This window comes from Pelophylax lessonae (assembly GCF_965119305.1).
Source record: "Pelophylax lessonae genome assembly, chromosome: 2".
Taxonomy (NCBI): Eukaryota; Metazoa; Chordata; class Amphibia; order Anura; family Ranidae; genus Pelophylax; species Pelophylax lessonae.
This window is the reverse complement of record NC_138769.1, coordinates 492,783,435-492,803,006: the sequence shown is the minus strand read 5'-3', so window position 1 is coordinate 492,803,006 and position 19,572 is coordinate 492,783,435. Positions and strand designations below refer to the sequence as shown.

At 43.2% G+C, this 19,572-nt stretch overlaps 1 protein-coding gene across 1 annotated transcript in view; it reads left to right on the top strand.

Moving 5' to 3' along the window:
- Nucleotides 1–19,572, top strand: part of DNAJC3 (DnaJ heat shock protein family (Hsp40) member C3) — an 86,676-nt gene that overhangs the window by 54,031 nt on the left and 13,073 nt on the right. The window contains exons 5-9 of the mRNA XM_082245317.1: nt 3,991–4,143; nt 5,329–5,510; nt 9,169–9,288; nt 11,935–12,040; nt 16,990–17,110. Of these exons, the coding sequence (XP_082101443.1) occupies nt 3,991–4,143; nt 5,329–5,510; nt 9,169–9,288; nt 11,935–12,040; nt 16,990–17,110 (682 nt within the window). The remainder of the gene's footprint in view (nt 1–3,990; nt 4,144–5,328; nt 5,511–9,168; nt 9,289–11,934; nt 12,041–16,989; nt 17,111–19,572) is intronic.

The window sequence follows — 19,572 nt, the reverse complement described above, 5'->3', positions numbered from 1 at the left end:
AAGAACCCCCGCCTTCCTCTGTCTCATCAGATCCTGAATCTGATTTGGCTGCCGCGGACGTAGGTCATCCTTCTGGCTTTGCAACTACGCGCCTGGAATCCACATCTGCGACCACGCACGAAAAGGCGCTGGTGGATTCACTGATTGAATCTGTGCGTGAGACCCTGATGATGGAGGTCGCAGCTGAAGCTGCGATGGAGGCGCAGGTACCCTTTTGGCACTCACAAGCCATCCAGAGCGGCAAAGGTGATTCCTTTCCCTGCCTATTTTGACAGAATTGTTGCTAAAGAGTGGGGACGATCAAATTGTCCCCGTGGGGTCCCTAAGCGCTTTACTAGGCATTATCCCTATGACGAGTCCCTTCTTAAGTGGACTGTGCCGCCAGTGGTAGAACCTCTGGTTTCCAGATTAAACAAGGCAACCATGATTCCCCGGCCTTTAAGGATTCAACTGACCGGAAGGTGGAGGCTGGAGGCTGTGGCCCGCCATATGTACTGGTTCGGCAATGAGGCCGGTATTAACCATTGCCCTAGTCTTACAGAGTGGGCTAAGCTCTTATGCTGTGACCCGGAGGGGGGAACAGCTCCCTCCTGCCTTTGCCGAGGTGGGGGGCCAGCTGGTCCAGGGGCTGCAGTTTATCTATGATGCCTCTTCAGTGGTCCTTCGGCGTGTCTTTTGGCTCAAGTGCTGGTCTGCGGATCAGACTTCAAAAAAGACCTTGACTGATCTTCCTTCCCAAGTAGATAACCTGTTTAGAGCTACCCTGGATGACCTCATTAAAGGTCTTGCGGGGGGGGGGGGGGAGGAGTACTTTTTCCTCCACAGGCTACTAAGGGCAAGGAACCTCGTCGTAGACGTGGGCCCTCCTACTCTGCTCATAAGAGATTTTTTTTTTTTTTTTTTTTGTCCCTCAGGGTCAACATACAAGGGCTCGAAGCCTTTCAGGGCCTCTTCAGGAGGATCCAAACGAACCTTGTCTGGCAAGCCAAGATCTGGCTTCTCCAGACCCGTGGACAAGGCTCCTTCAGCATGAAGGTGCGCCCCTCACCCTTTGCAGGGGTGGGGGGACATCTTCGCTGGTTTCTGGACCCTTGGACCTCCCTAGTGCAAGACAAGTGGGTCCACAAAGTCATTGTCTGGCTACAAGATCGAGTTTTGCTCTTTTTCCCATGGCAAGGTTTTTTCCTTCCAACTTGAGCCTGTCCCCAGACCGCTTACAGGGCCTGTTTGGGGCGGTACAAAACCTGTTCCTTCAAGGGGTGATTTTCCCGGTTTCCGACTTGGTAACGTTTTCAGGGTTTTTACTCAAATCTGTTCACAGTCCCCAGGAAGGAGGGCATGGTGCATCCAATCCTGAACCTCAAGGCGCTAAACTACTTTGTGTGGGTACAGAAGTTCAGAATGGAGTTCATTCGAATGGTGGTGGCATCCCTGCGTCAGGTGGGATTTCCTCGCCTCTATCGATTATCAAGGATGCCTACTTTCACATTTAAATGTGCCAGTCACCAGCGTTTTCTCAGTTTGCTATGGGAGAGGAGCATTTTCAGTTTGTGCCGTTACCCTTTGGTCTCGCCTCTGCTCCTCGGGTCTTCACAAAATTGTTTAGCCCCGGTACTGGGCTACTTGGACGATTTCTTTCTGCGAGCCAAATCTCCCTCTGCTCTGGTGGACAACCTGGAGATCACAATACGAACTCTGTGGGCGTTCAGTTGGATTCTGAACTTTCAGAAGTCTGCTCTGATTTTTTCCACAAAGCTGGACTATCTGGGCCTGACTCTGGACTCTGTCCAGAGGAAGGAGCACTCTGGCTAAGGCAAACTCCAAAAATTGCAGGCTGCAATTCCCCCCTTCTCCTGTCCAACAGATGGTCATCCCTCCGGACTTGCATGCCAGTGCTGGGCCTGATGGTGTCTACCTTTTTTGAGGCGGTTCCGTTTGCACAGTTCCATACGAGATCCCTGCAAAGGGAGATTCTGACCAAATGGGACAAGACTCTTGAAAATCAGATCCGGCCGAGTAGGGGAACCAGGGAGTCCTTTGATATGGTGGCTTCGTTCTCTGGCTGGGCAAATCCTTCTTCCCCTTGTATTGGACTATGATCACCATGGATGCCAGCTTGTCCGGCTGGGGAGGCATCCTCGGCAAGCCTTCTGCTCCGGGAATCTGGGCGATGGAAGAGTCCAGACTACCGATCAAGGTCTTGGAACTCTGAGCGATCGTCTTCAGGGTTGTCCAGTGTGCATTCAAATGGACAATGCCACGGCTGTGGCTTATGCCCATCATCAAGGAGGCACAAGAAGTGTCTTGGCGGCTCTGGAGGTAGCCGGCATTCTAAGGTGGGCAGAACTGTTCGTTCCAGCCCTCTCCGCCGTTCACATTCCCGGGGTGGAAAATTGGCAGGTGGATTATCTCAGTTGGCAGATGCCTCCTTTTGAAAAATTCGGGAGATTCCCCTGCTTACGTTGTCCCAGAAGTTGGCCTTTTTAGTGGCTATTACTTCTGCGTGCAGGGTCTAGGAACTGGCGGCGTTATCCTGTCGTTCACCTTACCTGGTGGTTCACAGGGATAAGGTAATTCTCCCCCCCCCCCTCCACCTCCACCCCCCCATCCATCGTTCCTTCCTAAGGTTGTCTGACTTTCATTTGAATGAAGACAGTGTTGTCTTCCCTGTGTCCCAGGCCTAAACATTCAAAGTAAATTGTCTTGCATGCCTTGGCTGTGGTCTGGGCAATTAGGGTGTACCTGGCAGCTACGGAGTCTTTCAGGAAGTCGGACTCCCTATTTGTGGTTACGGTTGGACCTCAAAGGGTTGTCCACTTCTTCTGCGACCATTTCCAGATGGATCAGACAGACAGTCGTTCAGGCCTATTCCATCAGGGGTCAGGTTCCTCCTTTTCCTGTCAAGGCGTACTCTACTAGGGCGCTTAGTGCCTCCTGAGCCTTCCGTCATCAGGCCTCAGTGAGGCAGGTTTGCAAGGCACCCACCTGGTCGTCTGTGCACCTTTTTACAAAGTTTATAAAGTGGATGTGTTGCCATCTGCGAATGCTTCCTTTGGCCACAAGGTCTTGCAGGCTGCTGTTTAAGAGGACCTGATCCTCTTTGAGGGTGTATTGTTTTTTTCAGATGGGCTCCGGTTGTTTGGTTCAGCTCCTGTTGTCTGGTTGGCTAATGTTTTTAGCTTTGGGAATTTTTTTTGGATGTTCCCACCCTTCTTTGGGACATCCCAATGGTGAAGAATCACAGGAGCGGTGTCCGTCAATGAACGAAAGAGAAAAGGGGATTTGTGATTTACCGTAAAATCCATTTCTCTGATGTTCATTGACAAACACAGCACCCCCCCCCCCCCCTGTGGAGTTATTATTATTCTCCTGACACTGCTTTTTAAAAAGCTGGGTGGCTATAGCAGAGAGAGGGCATATACCCATTGGGACTGCCCATGGGTGTAGCCACAATTGTTTTTTTCTGTCTATTGTCCTGTCCTACTCCTGTAGGGGGCAGTAATAACCTAATGGTTATTTCCTTTGTTGTTGTGCTGGCCTACTCAACTACCTAAGAGTTGGGCATTGTAAGTTGCAGGGCTAGATAGAAGAAATGTCGTCAAGCATAGAACAGTGAGTACATGATTGAATCTCAGGGGGTTGTTAGCATATTTCTTACTCTAGGCATGTCTGTCTATGAAAATGGGAAAACATCTACTTTTTATTTGCTATGTGTCAGTGTTATCTGCTGGCAGTTCTAATATACAAGGTATTGCAAGCAATATTGCTTTTTGTTTTTGACTAATTGATAAAGTGTAAAAGTGTAAAATTTGCACTTTTTTTTTATGTTTATTTTTTTCAACTGGGTTTGATCAACTTATGTGACATTATTTATTTTTTTTATTATTATTATTATTATTATTATTATTATTATTATTATTCTATATCCATCTATATATCAATATATATAATCTTTTTTTTTTTTTTTTTTTTTTTTTTAATTCCTTTTAGCTCAAATCTAACCCAAGCGATCAAGAAGAGAAGGAGGCTACCTCTCTGTTGGCAAAGTCTGATGAAATTCAGCGCATGCGTTCGCAAGGAGAAGCTGCCTATGACCGAGAGGATTACACCACTGCAGAAAGCTTATTTAACATTGTTCTGGAGGTAAGAGAAACAAAAAAAATAAAGTAGAAAATAAATATATAGCATGTTCTTAACCACTTACCGACCAGCTGCGGCAGGTCAGCTCTGTTATGTGAAACGACGTACATGTAGTTAGTGGGGGGCGCGGGAACTTGAGGGAAGCCAATCAGCATGTCCTCTCCCCATGAAGACAGAACGGCGGCCTGCCAATATAAACACGGCAGACCGCTGTTGTGTCACTGATGAACACAGGGATCCTGTGTTCCTCCTATTTAGGAACACAGGTCACTGTGTTCATCCAGTGAGCCCATTCCACCCACAGTTAGAAAGCATCCCCTAGGCACACATTTAACCCTTTAATCGCCCCTGGTTTTAGCCCCTTCACTGCTAGTGTCAGTATAGTAACCATGCATATATTTAGCACTGATTACTGTAGTAATGTCACTGGTCCCCCCAAAAGTGTCAGGTGTCCAATTTGTCCGCCGCAATGTCACAGTCCCGCTAAAAAGCTGTCCCAGCAGGGTGCCCACAGTAGTGATGCCGTGGTGAGAAGATGGAGAGAACCGAGGCTCCTGCTGACCGCATCGCTGGACCGTGAGACAGGTGAGTGTGTGTTTATTAAAAGTCAGCAGGTACACTTTTTGTAGCTGATGACTTTTAATAAACCCAAAAACCAGTGGAACTCCGCTTTTTTTAACTGAACATGCTGAAGATAGAAGCTTATTGAGTACTATGCCAGCTGCTCCAGTTTTGATGCATTTTCTTGTCTGCGTTGTGTGTGTTTTTTGATGTGGTAGGAAGGACAAGGTACTCGGTGCTCTAATTATTTTCAACATCCAAAGAATTACACTGTAATACATGTCTGAATGTTGAGCTTAATTATAGAACATCCGATAGCATGCGTTGCCACAGTAAAAGCAAGGAACATTTGGTTAATAGACCTAAGCGTTTTATGAGCTGAAAGGCAGAAATTCTTTGCAATTGTTGCTTTTGTTTATGCCTGAATGTTTACTGCAGGTCTTATTCAGATAGTGTTTCTTATTGATTCTCAGAAATTACAGTAACTGCTTGCAGGTTAAGAAGGGGCAGTATTTGTTTTCCAATATCGCACTGAGCCATCTTGCTGTTCCACGGTAAGGCAATGCAAGTACTTTTGTATAAGTGAATAAAGAGAATTTTTTTTTTTTTTTTGTTCTTTTTCTATAGACATGTGTGTGGGATGCAGATATTCGAGAACTGCGAGCTGAGTGCTACATCAATCATGGAGAACCTAGAAAAGCCATCACTGACCTGAAAGCTGCCTCTAAACTAAAGAGTGATAACACTGGAGCCTTTTACAAAGTCAGCCTTATATACTATGATCTCGGGGACCATGAAATGTCACTTAGGTAGGCGATGCAAAGTAAAGCTGGCCATACACTAGTACAGTGGTCTCCAAACTGCAGCCCTTCACATGCCTTTATCCAGCCCTTGAGAATTCCTCCCCTAGATAAGCGCGATTCTCCCACTTGTATAAACAATATTTTCTTTCACTGTCAATAATGATGAGGCACTATTCCTTCCTTCCACTTACACCAATGATGGGGCACTATTCCTCCCACGGACACTGATAGGGGATTATTCCTATCAGTCCTATCAGTAATACCCAATATGGGGCACAATTTCTCCTCCTACTGACCACAGTCATTATGTAATTTTTCTACTCCCGCTGGCCAATTTGAAAGACCGTAAACTGGCCCTTTGTTTATATAAAGTTTGGAGACCCCTACACTAGTTGAATTTAATTAAAGAATGTTCGTTCCATTTTCTAGTCATTAGTGTGGTCAAATTAACGTTGGTTTCATCTGCAGTGGTAGGAACAGTTCAGAGGGCAGGATGGAAAATTTTCTTGAGCAAACACATTTTTTACAGTGTATTTTGGGTTTCGCTCAGGAAAGTAATTTTTTTTTTTTTTTTCTCCAAAATTGAATGTTAAAACAAACATTTTCTTGAAGGACTTTTGAACAACATTCGTCAAGTAATTTATTGTACTCATGAGAATTTTCAGATGAACGTTCTTTGAAAATCTACTAGTGTTTGGCCTGCTTAAGACTTGCAATACTTTTCTTTACAGTCGAGAAAGCAATCGCATATTTCTCTTTCGTTCATTGGTGGACACAGCTCCTTATTTTCTTGACCATTGGGTATACTGTCCCCTATAGGAGTAGGACACTAGGCAGGAAAAAGCTTGACTATGCTTATGGGGCAGCCCCGGGGGGTATACTCCCAATCTCAGCTATAGGCACCCGTCTGTAGTGGACTTGCTGGTTTCCAGGTTAAAAAGAAAAAAAAAAAGCCACCTTAATTCGTGTTAAGGAGTCCCTGGCCTTTAAAGATCCAGCTGATAGGAGGTTGGAGGCTCTGACCTGCCATATGTTCACTGTGGCAGGTTTGGCACTTAGGCCAGTATTTACTTATTGCCCTGGTGTCGCAAACTTTGATAGAGTGCACTAAAACTTTTACGCCGGGACCTGGAGGGGGCAACTGCTTCCCCCTGCCTTTGCGGAGCTGGCGAATGAATTGGTCCATATTCTACAGTTTGTCTGTGATGCCTCTTTGGATGCGGTCTGGAAGGCCTCTCATGACCAGGGATCTAAGCCCTTCAGAGCCTCCACCAAAGGTTCCAGGAGGACCTGGTATGGTAAGTCACGAGCGGGCTCTTCCAGACCTGCGGACAAGGCTTCCTCTGCATTAAGGGGCACCCTCACATGTATCTGGGGTAAGGGGATGTCTTCGCTGGTTTCCAGATCCGTGGACCTCCCTGGTAAAGGACAAATGGGTCCACTAAGTCATTCGGTCCAGCTACAAGATTGAGTTTCAGTCTTATCCTCTGAAAATGTTCTTCCCTTCCAAACTGCGCTTGTCTCCAGATCGTTACGGGGTCTCTTCGTTACTTCAAGGAGTGACTGTCCCGGTTTCCGACTTTGGAACGTTTTCAGGGGCTTTACTCAAACCTGTTCACAGTTCCCAGGAAGGAAGGCAAGGTACCTCCAATTCTGGACCTCAAGGCGCTAAACTGCTTTGTGTGGGTACAGAAGTTCCACATGGAGTCCATTTGCATGGTAGTGGCGTCCCTACATCAGGGGGATTTTCTCACTTCTATCGACATCAAGGATGCCTACCTTTCACATTCTAATATGTGCCAGTCACCAGCGCTTCCTCCGATTTGCGGTGGGCGAGAAGCATTCTCAGTTTGTGGCGTTACCCTTTGGTCTCGCCTCCGCTCCTCGGGTATTCACAAAAGTGTTGGCCCCCGGTACTAGCACTGTTGCGGCAGCGGGGGATCGTGGTACTGGGGTACCGGGACGATCTTCTGCGAGCAGAGTCTCGGACTGCTCTGATGGACACCTTGGAGATTACTCTGCGAACTCTGAGGGAGTTGGGTTTGAATCTAAACCTCCAGAAATCTGCTCTGCTTCCATCCACAAGACTGGACTATCTGGGTCTGACTGTGCACTCGGCCTCAGCCAGAGTGTTTCTTCCTCTGGAAAAAAAACTACAGAAATTGCAGGAGGCAATCCAGACTGCCGATCCATGTATTGGAACTCTGAGCGATCAAACTTTGTCTGGATCATTGGACAATTCATCTTCAGGGGTGTCTGGTATGAGTTCAATCGGACATGGCCACGGCCGTGGCCTATGTCAATCAATAAGGGGGTACAAGGAGTGTCCTGGTGGCTGGGGAAGTAGCTGGCATTCTAAGGTGGCCAGAACGATTTGTTCCAGGCCTCTCTGCTGTAGAAAATGTGCAAGCGGATTATCTCAGTTGACAGGCATTGGACCAGGGGGAATGGTCACTTCATCCGGAGGGGTTTCATCAGTTGTGCCTCTGGTGGGGTACTCCCGAGGTGGACCTGTTGGCCTCCTGTCTCAACAGGAAGGTACAGAGGTTTGTGGCATGGTCTTGGGATCCTCTGGCCGACACCACAGACGTATTAGTGACTCCCTGATAGTCAGTATCGTCTGATTTACGCCTTTTTTTTTTTTTTTTTTTTTTCTTGCTGTTCCAACCCCTCATGTTTGACACTGCTTTGGGACATCCTAATGGTCAAGAAGATAAGGAGCTGTGTCAGTAAATGGACGAAAGAGAAAATGGGATTTTTGACACATGGTAAAATCCATTTCTCTGATATTCATTGACAGACACAGCACCCACCCCTCTGTGGAGTTGGCTTTCTTCTTACACTGCTTGTAAGAAAACTGAGTGCCTATAGCTAAGAGTGGGAGTATACCCCTTGGGACTGCCCCATAGGCATAGTCAAGCTTTTTCCTGCCTAGTGTTCTACTTCTGTAAGGGGCAGTATAACCCAATGGTCAAGAAATTAATAAGCAGTGTCCATTATTGAACATCAGAAATGGGTTTTATGGTAAGTCAAAAATCCAATTTTTCCAGTACAATGCAAAACAGTACAGTGAATTTAAAGCAGATATTTAATGAGCTATTAAAGCCCAATTGCAATAAAACTGTGTGGGGTTTTTTGTTTTTGTTTTAGGTGGACTCTTGAGCCTGGTACACACTTTTTTTTTTTTTTTTTTTCCTGTTGAACGAAAAAAAACTGTCGGCTCCGAGGATCTCTACTATTAAACCCAATATGGGTGAAACATGCCAGAGGGGCAAGGCTAATGGGCTGGGATTTGAATGTAAATCCTGTCTTTCAATTACTTCACAACGGTGTTGAATACAATGTGCAGCGATACTTGTATGCTATATTGTACCTTAGATCAAGGTGTGCTCTGTCTCTGCCAGCACCTGAATACAGAGTGTAAACCTGGGAAAAAAATACTGTGGGCCTGGAGCACCACAAATTTATTTTAGTGTTCTTGACCAAACTGTGTTGCTAGTGCAGTGAAGGTCAACATTCTGGTTGTGCTCTCTGGCAGAAATATTTAGAACCTATGACAAGGGAAACAGTTTTACATGTATTCCAGTTGTATTTTTAGCTATTTTCTTTAAGTTTAGCATATTCCATTTGATAAGTACTAACTTCCTAAATGTGCATTGAATAGTGAAATTCGGGAGTGTTTGAAACTTGATCCAGATCACAAAGATTGCTTTGCACACTACAAGCAAGTCAAGAAGCTAAATAAACAGATCCAGGCAGCTGAAGAACTCATACATGAAGGAAGGTAAGACCTGTTGACATTGATGTAAAAAAACAAGGACTAAATCTATGTAATAGTGTCTTTCTCTTCTCTAAAATAAATTCTTATTCTGGTCCATGAAATGAATTAATGCCCAAGCACTTGACATGCCTAAAAGTGTTACACGCTTTTTCAAGCATCAAGCATTTTTTCTGCCAAAATACTGCTGCTAGGAGGAAAGGAGTTTAGGTGAGTTGGCAAAATGTCCAGTGTGCATGAGGCCTTAATGACCTGCAACTGTGACCTTCTTTTATAGAGCCAGTCTTTCCCTCTGCGGGGTTAACCAGGAGTGCTGTGATCTTTTACTCATTTATGTGTTGCAGTCAGTTCTTAAAGGGTTGCAACACTTTTTTTTTTAGTGCCTCAAGCACCTTGATAAAAGGGTTGCACCACTTGGCTTACCCTGAATCGCTGTGCCCTGCTTAAATCCACATTCTGTTTGGAAATCTCTCTTAGTTCCCTCGGGAGTGGCTGCCTTCTCTGTATTATCCAGGCAGGAATTGTCTTGAAGCCGCAAGCTTCAAAACCTGAAGTGCTTCAAGTAGCTCTTTGAGCTGCAAACAGTCAAGTTTTACCGTGTTGTCCTGTGGCCTTGTTAGTGTTTCTTTTGCAGTGTTACCACACCTCAGCTGGATTTCATTTGGACATTCCATGCATCTCAGAATTTATTTTGCCCTGTGTCCCTTAAAGAATGATTGAGAAAACAGGATTTTTTATTAAAATCCTTTTCTTGGAGATTAAGGTCTCACCTCTCCATCTTATGTTCACTCCTAATCATGCCTTTGCAAAAACCGGAGCATGATGGGAGAGGGAAGGGTTACATTGGCTGACTGAAACTTTTTTTTTTTATTTTTTTTTTTTGGTCCGTGTACAATCCTCCTACAGATGGCCTACGTCCCTTTTTAGAGAGCTCTAAGAAGAAAATTGTTTTAAAGTCAAAAATCCTTTTTTTTGGTAGGCATTATTGCAAGCAATACATCTGAATCTGATATCTGTTGGACTGCATGTTTAGGCACAGTGCACATCTGCTGTAACAGGAAAGTGGAGGGAAGGCTGTGAAAATGGAAGTTATAGTACGGTGTCTACATGGCCACATCTAATTTTGTCTTGGATCTTAATGTACACTTGATGCGCAAGTAACTCCATTGCGATAATAAGTGAATTTTTGGATATTCATATACACCAAGCGCAATTAATCTCATTGTGCTAAAAAGCACAGTTCTCAACTCTTTGTATAAGGTAATGGAGTGCTCAGCAGTATCCAGTAAACCAGACACACAGGCTGTTATCACATTGGATGCTCAATGGAATGTCCTGCCTAAAGCATTGAGCTCCATTTATTTATGGGACAACACAGGGATAACAGCAGGAAGTGATGGCTATACAACATCAGCTAATCCGTTCCAAATGTACAGTCACATGACATGATTTACTCACATAGAATCAGCCAATGACACACGTGTATATGTTCAAATATACAATAGAAAGGGGGGGGGGGGGAAGTACACAATCGTGAATGAGCAGAACAGCGTGCGCGGCTTCCCGCCGTTGGTGTGTGGAAATCCGCACACGCAGTTAACAATGAAACCCACGTGTTGCAGAATTTGCGACTAATGCTACACAACGAAACCAGCGTGTAGAAACATGAACCCTACTATGATCAAATTTGTGCATGCATTCCCGCCACTACATATTGGCATGAATCCCACTCAGGAAGACTCAGAACAATGCCTAATAGGATTAGGCTACTGTTCCCATAGAAGTGATTTTATCTGCAGGGAAAGAGCCATGCTGTTTCCACTATGGTGATCAGGAACAGTAGAAGAACATGAACGTTTATCTCTTTATAAAGGCCGATGGATATCAAAACAATATTGACTTCACAGAGCAAACATATCCCTGCTGAGCGAACAAACCTGCACATTATACAGGGGCCCCCGCTGGTGGTCATACCCTTGCTGCTTGATCCTTGAACTCCGCACAGCAATACATCTATATCTCGATCGGCAAACAGACCTGCGCACGGAGTGTTCACCAGCGGAGATGTCTATGTAGAGCGAATGCGTCTACACATCTAAAGGAAGGTTTTTACTGCCAGTGGTCTTTCCCCAATGCCGGTTCGCCTGTACACACTCTAATGAGCGTATTGCAAGCAAACCGACAACAGGAGCCATGACAAGCTAAATAAAACCCATCCTGAAAAATGTCCACACTAGTCCGAATAAAATTTCCACAACAAATTTCAAATACTTGAATTAGGTTTGTTTTCAAGGGTTTGACTACAATCTGCAAATGCAATCCCCTTCAGGTGCTTCCCCTTTTCCCCTCAAGCCCAGGGTGGTCTATTATGCATATTGTTATGAGCTGATGTGTTGTCTTTTTTGTGCAAGAATCACAAGTAAGCTACTAGAGCTGATATGTTGTCCTCTTTGTTCAAGAACCACAAGGAAGGTAGACATAACTCCTAAGCCAAGAGCTTTCCTCTCTCGCTGCAGTGCAAACCTATGTATTTAAAGTGGACTCTATTCCCTATGTTTGTGATAAGATATGGAAAATATGGAAATTGTGAATGTTGTTTGTATTCTTTCCATTTGTTTTTATGCCATAACTTTCTAAAAAATCTACCTGCAGGTATGAAGATGCCATCAGTAAATATGGAGCAGTGCTAAAAACAGAACCAGATGTTCCCTATTATTCTGCCCTAGTTCAGGAACGTCGATGTCACTGTTACTCAAAAGTAAGTTTTCAGATTCATTATTGTGAGGAGTTTTTTTTCCAGATCGGTTTCAAAACCACATAAATTACCTATCGCTAAATAGAGGTAAAAAAGACATGGCCGGTATTACTTGTGTCTGCTTTGTCACGATTTCCCAAAACAAAGCAAAGCCATTGAAAAAAAAAAAAAATATATATATATATATATATATATATATATATATATATATATATATATATATATATATATATATATATATATATATATATATATATATATATATATATATATATAATTTTCTCTACCAAAATACAGTTACCAGGTGTGCGTATTGGGATGTGTGATATATAAAAGCCTCATACATCAGTCCAGCAGCAGGGTGGCTTCTATAAACGAGTTAGCACATCTTCTGTATTGAAGTGATCATGGTCATATGTATTTCCCCATATTTATAATGAACTTGACCTGGAAGCTGAAGATTACCACAGTGCTCCTCCGACATCTATATTTGCTAAAATTTAGGGTGGATAAGGGCTACAGAAATGATATTCCGAATCAGATCATCTATAAGGCAACCTAGGCTGCGCTGATGTGTGCTGATGAGGCTGCACTGATTGGCAGCACTGTTGGGACTGCATTGATAATCAGGACACTAATAATTGGTGCCCTAATTATTAGTGTAGATGTCCCTTTCACACAAACCTGTTATTGACTCTTTTCTCTTCACACTGTCAGCGTGATGAAAGGAATGCCGATAACTGGCTTGTGTTAACGACGTGATCAGCTGTGATTGGGCACAACTGATCACGTGGTAAAGGGCCACTGTGATAGGACACAGCTGATCACAGATCAGGGTAAAGGACCAAAGGACACGGCGATCAGAACGATCACAGGAGGTCATTTGACTTCCTCCCAGAACTAGCCAGCAATTGGTAACCTCCCTTCCCTGCATTTGTGGTCATTGGTAATGAACGTTAACCCCCATCCCCCCCGCATTGCTGGGCAGTCCGTTAGCAGCCCCCTCGCCAGTCATTTGGCGATCACTGACCTTAAAAGTTAATCCCCTACTCCCAACCCTGAAACCTTAACATAGTTCTGACAACAGTACAACTTTCAGTGCCGCCTACTGGAAGACAGAGCACCTGCTGACATTTGGAGTTGATTTACTAAAGGCAAACTGTGCACTTTGGTATATGGCATTAAAATCGCGAATATCACCTAACTTTTTTACTTTCACTCATTTTGATCCTAAAAATGTGGTAAAGCTCTGCTGATGTTCTTTCTATTATCTAATCATGTGCAAACATTTATTTATAAATCTAATTATATTAATATATATTAAAATATTTATTTTTTTATTTTCCTTGCACCTCATTGGATTTTCTTTACGAAGTGAAGCTTTACCACGTTTACATGAGAAAAAAAAAAAAAAAACACACAACTGCACTTGCAAAATGCACAGTCTATTTTCTTTTTGTAAATACACCCCAATGCTTTCTATATGGTGTCCAGTAGCCTATGAACTGCATGCAGAGGGTCAGCACTCAGCAGGCTGTGTATTGGGCACCAGTGTTCTGCTGCCTTCCATTCTCTTCTGATTTAACACTGCTTGTCTATGCTGTCAACCTTTCTGTCCTAAGATTTAGTAAACCTTGCTACAGGGGTGACAAGTTTTTGTTTCTTCATGCGAAACTAAACATTTGCAGACATAACACCTGCACTTAACTGGTAAGTACAGCACATTTTAAGTGGTTAGGGATTGGATCCAATGTTCCTATTTGTGTCCCTACTGATTCAAAATCCAGTGACCGATATCATAGACCCAAAAAGAGAGGAGAAAATCCCAACGTTTTTATTTTTTAAGAGGCTCGAGGTAATCTTTCACTGTGGGCACATGTTCTAGTAAAAGCAAGGAGTGGAATTTTCCTTTTGGTGAGATTTTCTCTCCTTTCCTGTTGCATTTCCAGTAGAGGAAGTAATCGGAAATATAAACTTGACAAAGGTTTTTAACCCTTGGTTCTTAACCCTTGTGGAAGTAGTATACTTGGAGTTTGCAAAAGTGTTTACCTTTCACCCATGTGTAGGGAACTGTGTCAAAGTCTACAGGCTTGGAAAAAAAATCTGTTTTGGATAGAAAACTGGCTAAAAGATAGAATTCCGAGAGTAGTCGTTTGGATCCTTACTTTTTAATATATTTATAAATGATATGGGGACTGGGATTAAAAGTACCCTTTCAGTCTTTGCAGATGACACCAAGCTATGCAGTGGAATAACGTTCTTACAGGATGTCTCCAACTTGCAAGCTGACCTCAATGCTCTGTTTAATTGGGCAACTATGTGGCAAATAAGGTTTATGTTTGCTGCTAATTAAGATTGTGTCAAAAAATATTAAACTAAATAGTTTAATATTTTATGGTTTACACATGTAAAGTATGCACTTGGGGGCTAAGAATATCCATGCATCATACATACTAGGAGGAATTGGGCAATCCATACTGGAGAAGGATCTGGGTATTTTGGTAGATCATAAGTTTAATAATAGAATGCAGTGCCAAGCTGCAGTTTCCAAAATGAGCATAGTCCTTGTATTAACCACTTACCCACCAGCCCTATTTTGGACACTTTTTGTTTACAAGTTTAAAATCAGTATTTTTTCCTAGAAAACTACATAGAACCCCCAAACATTATTTATATATTTTTTAGCAAAGACTCTGGAGAATAAAATGGCGGTCATTGCAATATTTATGTCACGCTGTATTTGCGCAGCGGTCTTTAAAACGCCATTTGTTTGGAAAAATTTTGAAAAATCACATTTCACTGCATTTAAAAAATACTAAACAGTAAAGTTATTTTTGTATATTGTGAAAGATGATGTCACGCCGAGTAAATAGATACCCAACATGTTACGGTTTAAAATTGCGCCCCCCTGTGGAATGGCGACAAGCTACGGTCAATAGAGATCTCAATAGGCAACAATTTAAATTTATTTAACGGTTACCAGTTTAGAGTTGGGGTGTAGCTCTTTTTTTTAAATTATTGCTCACACTCTGGCGATTGCGACGATACTTCACATGTGTGGTTTGAACAGCGATTTAATTTGCGGCTCGACTTCCGTATACGTTTTTTTTGTGCGCGAGCTAACGGTGACGGGGGCTGCTAAATTTATTTATTTATTTATTTTCCCATTTATTTTATTTATTTTTTTAACTTTATTACAGTTTTTAAAAAAAAAATAAAAATCTGATCACTTTTATTGCTGTCACAAGCAATGTAAACATCCCTTGTGACAGCAATATGCAGTGACAGGTACACTCTAAAAGACCCTAGACCCCCTCCACTACACTTCCCTGTATGCAAAACGCCGAAAACGGCGTTTTTGCATACAGCCGTTTTTCAAATTTGCCGCCTTTTTGCAGCACACTAACCCGGAAGTGACGTCATGGACGCCACCTCCGGGTTACGTCATCGGAGACCCGATCGAAGCCGTTTCCGGGATTGATCAGGACTCCATCCAGCCGGCAGACGCGCCGGCTGGGTGCTCGGGGGTCCCAGTGGGACGTCCCCTCCCGCCCCCCCCCCCCCCCGGGTAACGATCGAGCGGCTCCCGAGCCGCATCGGTCGTTACCGACGGAAAGCAACCGTCGGCTCTAAACCACGGTACCGGGATGATGCCTCTAGCTAGAGGCATCATCCTGGTATACCCCCGCAAAGTTTCCGGACGTCATATGACGTCCACCCAGGGAGAAGTGGTTAAGAGAGGCATCGAGAGATAGCATTTTGCCCCTGTACAAATCATTATTAAGACCTCATCTGGAATATGCAGTTCAGTTTTGGGCACCAGTTCTCAAAAAGGATATTGAGGGTCTGGAGAAAGTGCAGAGAAGAGCAACCAAACTGATAGGGTCATGGAGAAGCTCCGCTATGAGCAGAGCTTAAGAGGAACTGAATTTATCCTCTTGAGAGGAGGTGATGAAGGTGGGATATGATCAACGTGTATAAATAAAAAAGTGATCCATATAGTGAACTTGGTGTTGAGTTATTCACTTTGAGGTCATCACAGGGGACAAGGGGCACTCTTTGTCTGGTGGAAAAGAAAAAAATTTAATCTCCAAATACGGAAAGGTTTCTTCACCGTAAGAGCTGTGAAAATGTGGAATAGACTCCCTCTAGAGGTGGTTCTGGCCTGCTCAATAGATTGCTTTAAAAAAAAAAAAAAAGGCCTGGATTATTTCCTAGGTGTACATAATATAACTGGGTACTAACATTTATAGGTAAAATTGATCCACAGAAAATCTTGATTGCCTCTCGGAGGATCAGGAAGGAATCTCATGCTTTGCTGGGGTTTTTGGCCCTCCTCAGGATCAACACTGGGTATAGGATTGTGTATATGGGATTTTATTTTTTTTATTGGTTGAACTAGATGGACTTTTGTCTTTTTTTCAACCTGACTATGTAACCCTTCCCTACCATATTCTATCCAAAAAATAAAAAGGTACAATTAAGGCTAATTCCTATGGAAAAATTGGCCAGTACGGCATGAAAAGCCATTTTTTTATCCATTCCAAACAGTGTGGAGCTACGCGCAGGCACACTGTCTGTCTGTGTCCAGTTCCATGTACCCATCCTTGCGTTTTTATCAAAATCTGAGCTTCGGGTGAGCCTGTATACCTGCTCCATGTCCACTGGCAAAAACAAGGAAGTTTGCGGACGGCTTCATGCTGATAAGAATGGATAGATAAATGGTTCTTAATGCTGTGTGGGCCATCTTACTCATGAGAATGAGATCTTAAAGTAATGGTTGTCCTTTAGTATTTAGTAAACTCAAATTATATAATTCTTACTCCCCCAGGCAACTTGTTGCAACAATTGGCAGGACAACATATCAGTTACTGTGTGTGTTTGTATGATTATTTTTTTTTACACAAAACTGCATTGACTATATATATGAAATCTACATGGGTTCATTCCAGAATCAGCAGTCCAATGAAGCCATTCGAGAATGCACAGAATTCCTACAAAAGGAGCCTGAGAATGTAAATGCTCTGAAGGACCGTGCTGAAGCTTATATACAAGAAGAAATGTATGAAGAAGGTATTTTTCTTTAACTCATATCTATTCACATTATATGTGAGATGGAAACCTATGTAGCACATCATTAGCACTCCACTTGGAACCCCATGGGCCTGGACATTTACCAGGTTATGGTTTTCTGAGTCTTGTAGTTCTACAGAAGCTGGACCTTGTAAAGTCAGCAGAAACTTCTTGTGATTGGCTTGCTTATCAAGGAATGAAATGAGATCATTGGTCAGCGTGCTTGTACTCGTGACTTTAAAATGGGTGCTTTGCAGACGCATAAGCTACAATATAGGCTCTTTGTTTCCAGTTGCATTAATCTTCAACTAATACATTTGCAGTTTAACAATCCTAAGCTGTGGTGGCTGCATTTAGTACAGAAAATACCTGTTGATCTGTGAAATGCATTGTCTGTCACCTTCTGTAAACTGAAAAGAGAGCCCAACAATCCTTCTCTACCAATGCCATCAATCCACCATGTACAAAGGCATAAAAGTTTAGCTTGTAGATGTTGTTTACTAAAACTGGAGAGTGCAAAATCTGGTGCGGCTCCAATCGGAAAACAATCAGTTTCCATGTTTTTTTGTCAAAGCTGAAGTTAGAAGCTAATTTGATACCATGCACAGCTGCACCAAATGCATCCGTTTTAGTAAATCTCCCCAAGTGTGAACCACATGACTTAGTTTATAAATGGAGTAAATTAACCATTTGCTGACCCCCCTATAGACTAATCATGGCTACAGCGTGGTCATCCAGTTCAGGGACTCTGGGAGCCGGTTATGGGCTCTCTTCACTGCTCCTTCTCGCGCTGTCAGCGCATGGAGGAGAGGTTTTAGTAAACTTCTATAATCTGCTTCTGCAAAAATGCTGCCAATCACTGCTCACTACTGCCTCCTCATCAATGTTACCGATCAGTGCAGCCTCATCAGTGCCATCTCCAAATCATAGTGTTACATAGTTGGTGAGGTTGAATAAAGACAAAAGTCCATCCAGTTCAACCTGTGTAGATGTGTGTGGCTGTAATCATCTTGCATACCCCTGAATGTTCTGATCCTTGAGATGTACGTCTAAGAGTCTTTTGAAAGCCACCATACTACCCGCAGAAACCACCTCATGTGGTAGAGAATTCCACAATCTTGTAGCCCTAACAGTAAAGAACCCCCCACGTTGCCTGAGGTTAAAACGCTTCTCCTCTAATCGCATTGTATGCCCCCGAGTTCTCATGCAATCCCTTCGACTGAACAGCTTTTTTTCTAAGCCTAGATCCCCATTTAGATATTTAAAAATTGCTATCATGTCCCCCCTCAGGCGTCTCTTCTCCAGGGAGAATAAATCAAGCGATTGCAGACGCTCCTCATAATCAAGGTCCTCCAATCCCCTAATTAGTTTAGTTGCCCTTCTCTGGACTCTCTCCAGCTCCAACACATCCCTTCTGAGGACTGGTGACCAGAACTGGACCGAATACTCCAGATGAGGTCGGACCAGAGTTTTATAAAGTGGAAGGATTATAGTCTTATCTCTGGAATACATCCCTTTCTTTATGCATGCTAATATTCTGCTAGCCTTGGCAGCTGCCGCTTGACATTGCATGCTGTTGCCTAGTCTATCATCAACCAAGACTCCCAGATCCTTCTCCATTTTTGATTCTCCCAAGGGTTCCCCTCCTAACGTGTATTGTGCTTTTATGTTTCTAGTCCCCAAGTGTAAAACCTTACATTTCTCCACGTTAAACCTCATTTGCCATGTCTTTGCCCACTCCGTTATTTTGTCCAGGTCATTCTGTCGGATATCTGCTTCATGCTGTGCTGTTATTGCCCTGCCTAATTTTGTGTCATCTGCAAAAACTGATATTGAACTACTGATCCCGTCCTCAATGCTGTTTATGAATAAATTGAACAAGGTTGGTCCTAGGACCAACCAGTTTTTATTAATTTATTTAGCAAAAAAAAAAAAAAACGAGCAGTGATTAAATACCACCAAAAGAAAGCTCTATTTGTGTGAAAAAAATAACAATTTAGTTTTGGTACAGTGTTGCATGACCAAGCAATTGTCATTCAAAGTGCGACAGCGCTGAAAGCTGAAAATGGGGGGGGGGGGGGGGGGGGGAGCCTGTAGAAAAAACTAGTACAGCTACCACATCTAGGGACTACGGAGCTACAATATATTGCAGTTTAATTTCACACTTTCTTTGGTTTAGGTATGCTTTAGGAAGTGTTAATGTCTATTTTTACGTGCTAACAGTAGACTTTGTAAATCTGTTCTCTATACTATAGACTTCTGTTTTTTTTTTTTTTTCTATAAAGAGTAGGCCATGCCAACACAGGTACCTGGAAGCTCCTTTTAAAACATCCAGGTGGAAGTTTTTAGAAAGAATAGGGTGTTTTCATAGTAGACCTGTTGCTCCGGAATCTTTCTTTCTAAACTTGCTCAAATTGAATGAAGGGTGTCTTACTGTGCTAAAACTATATAAAGCCGTTATA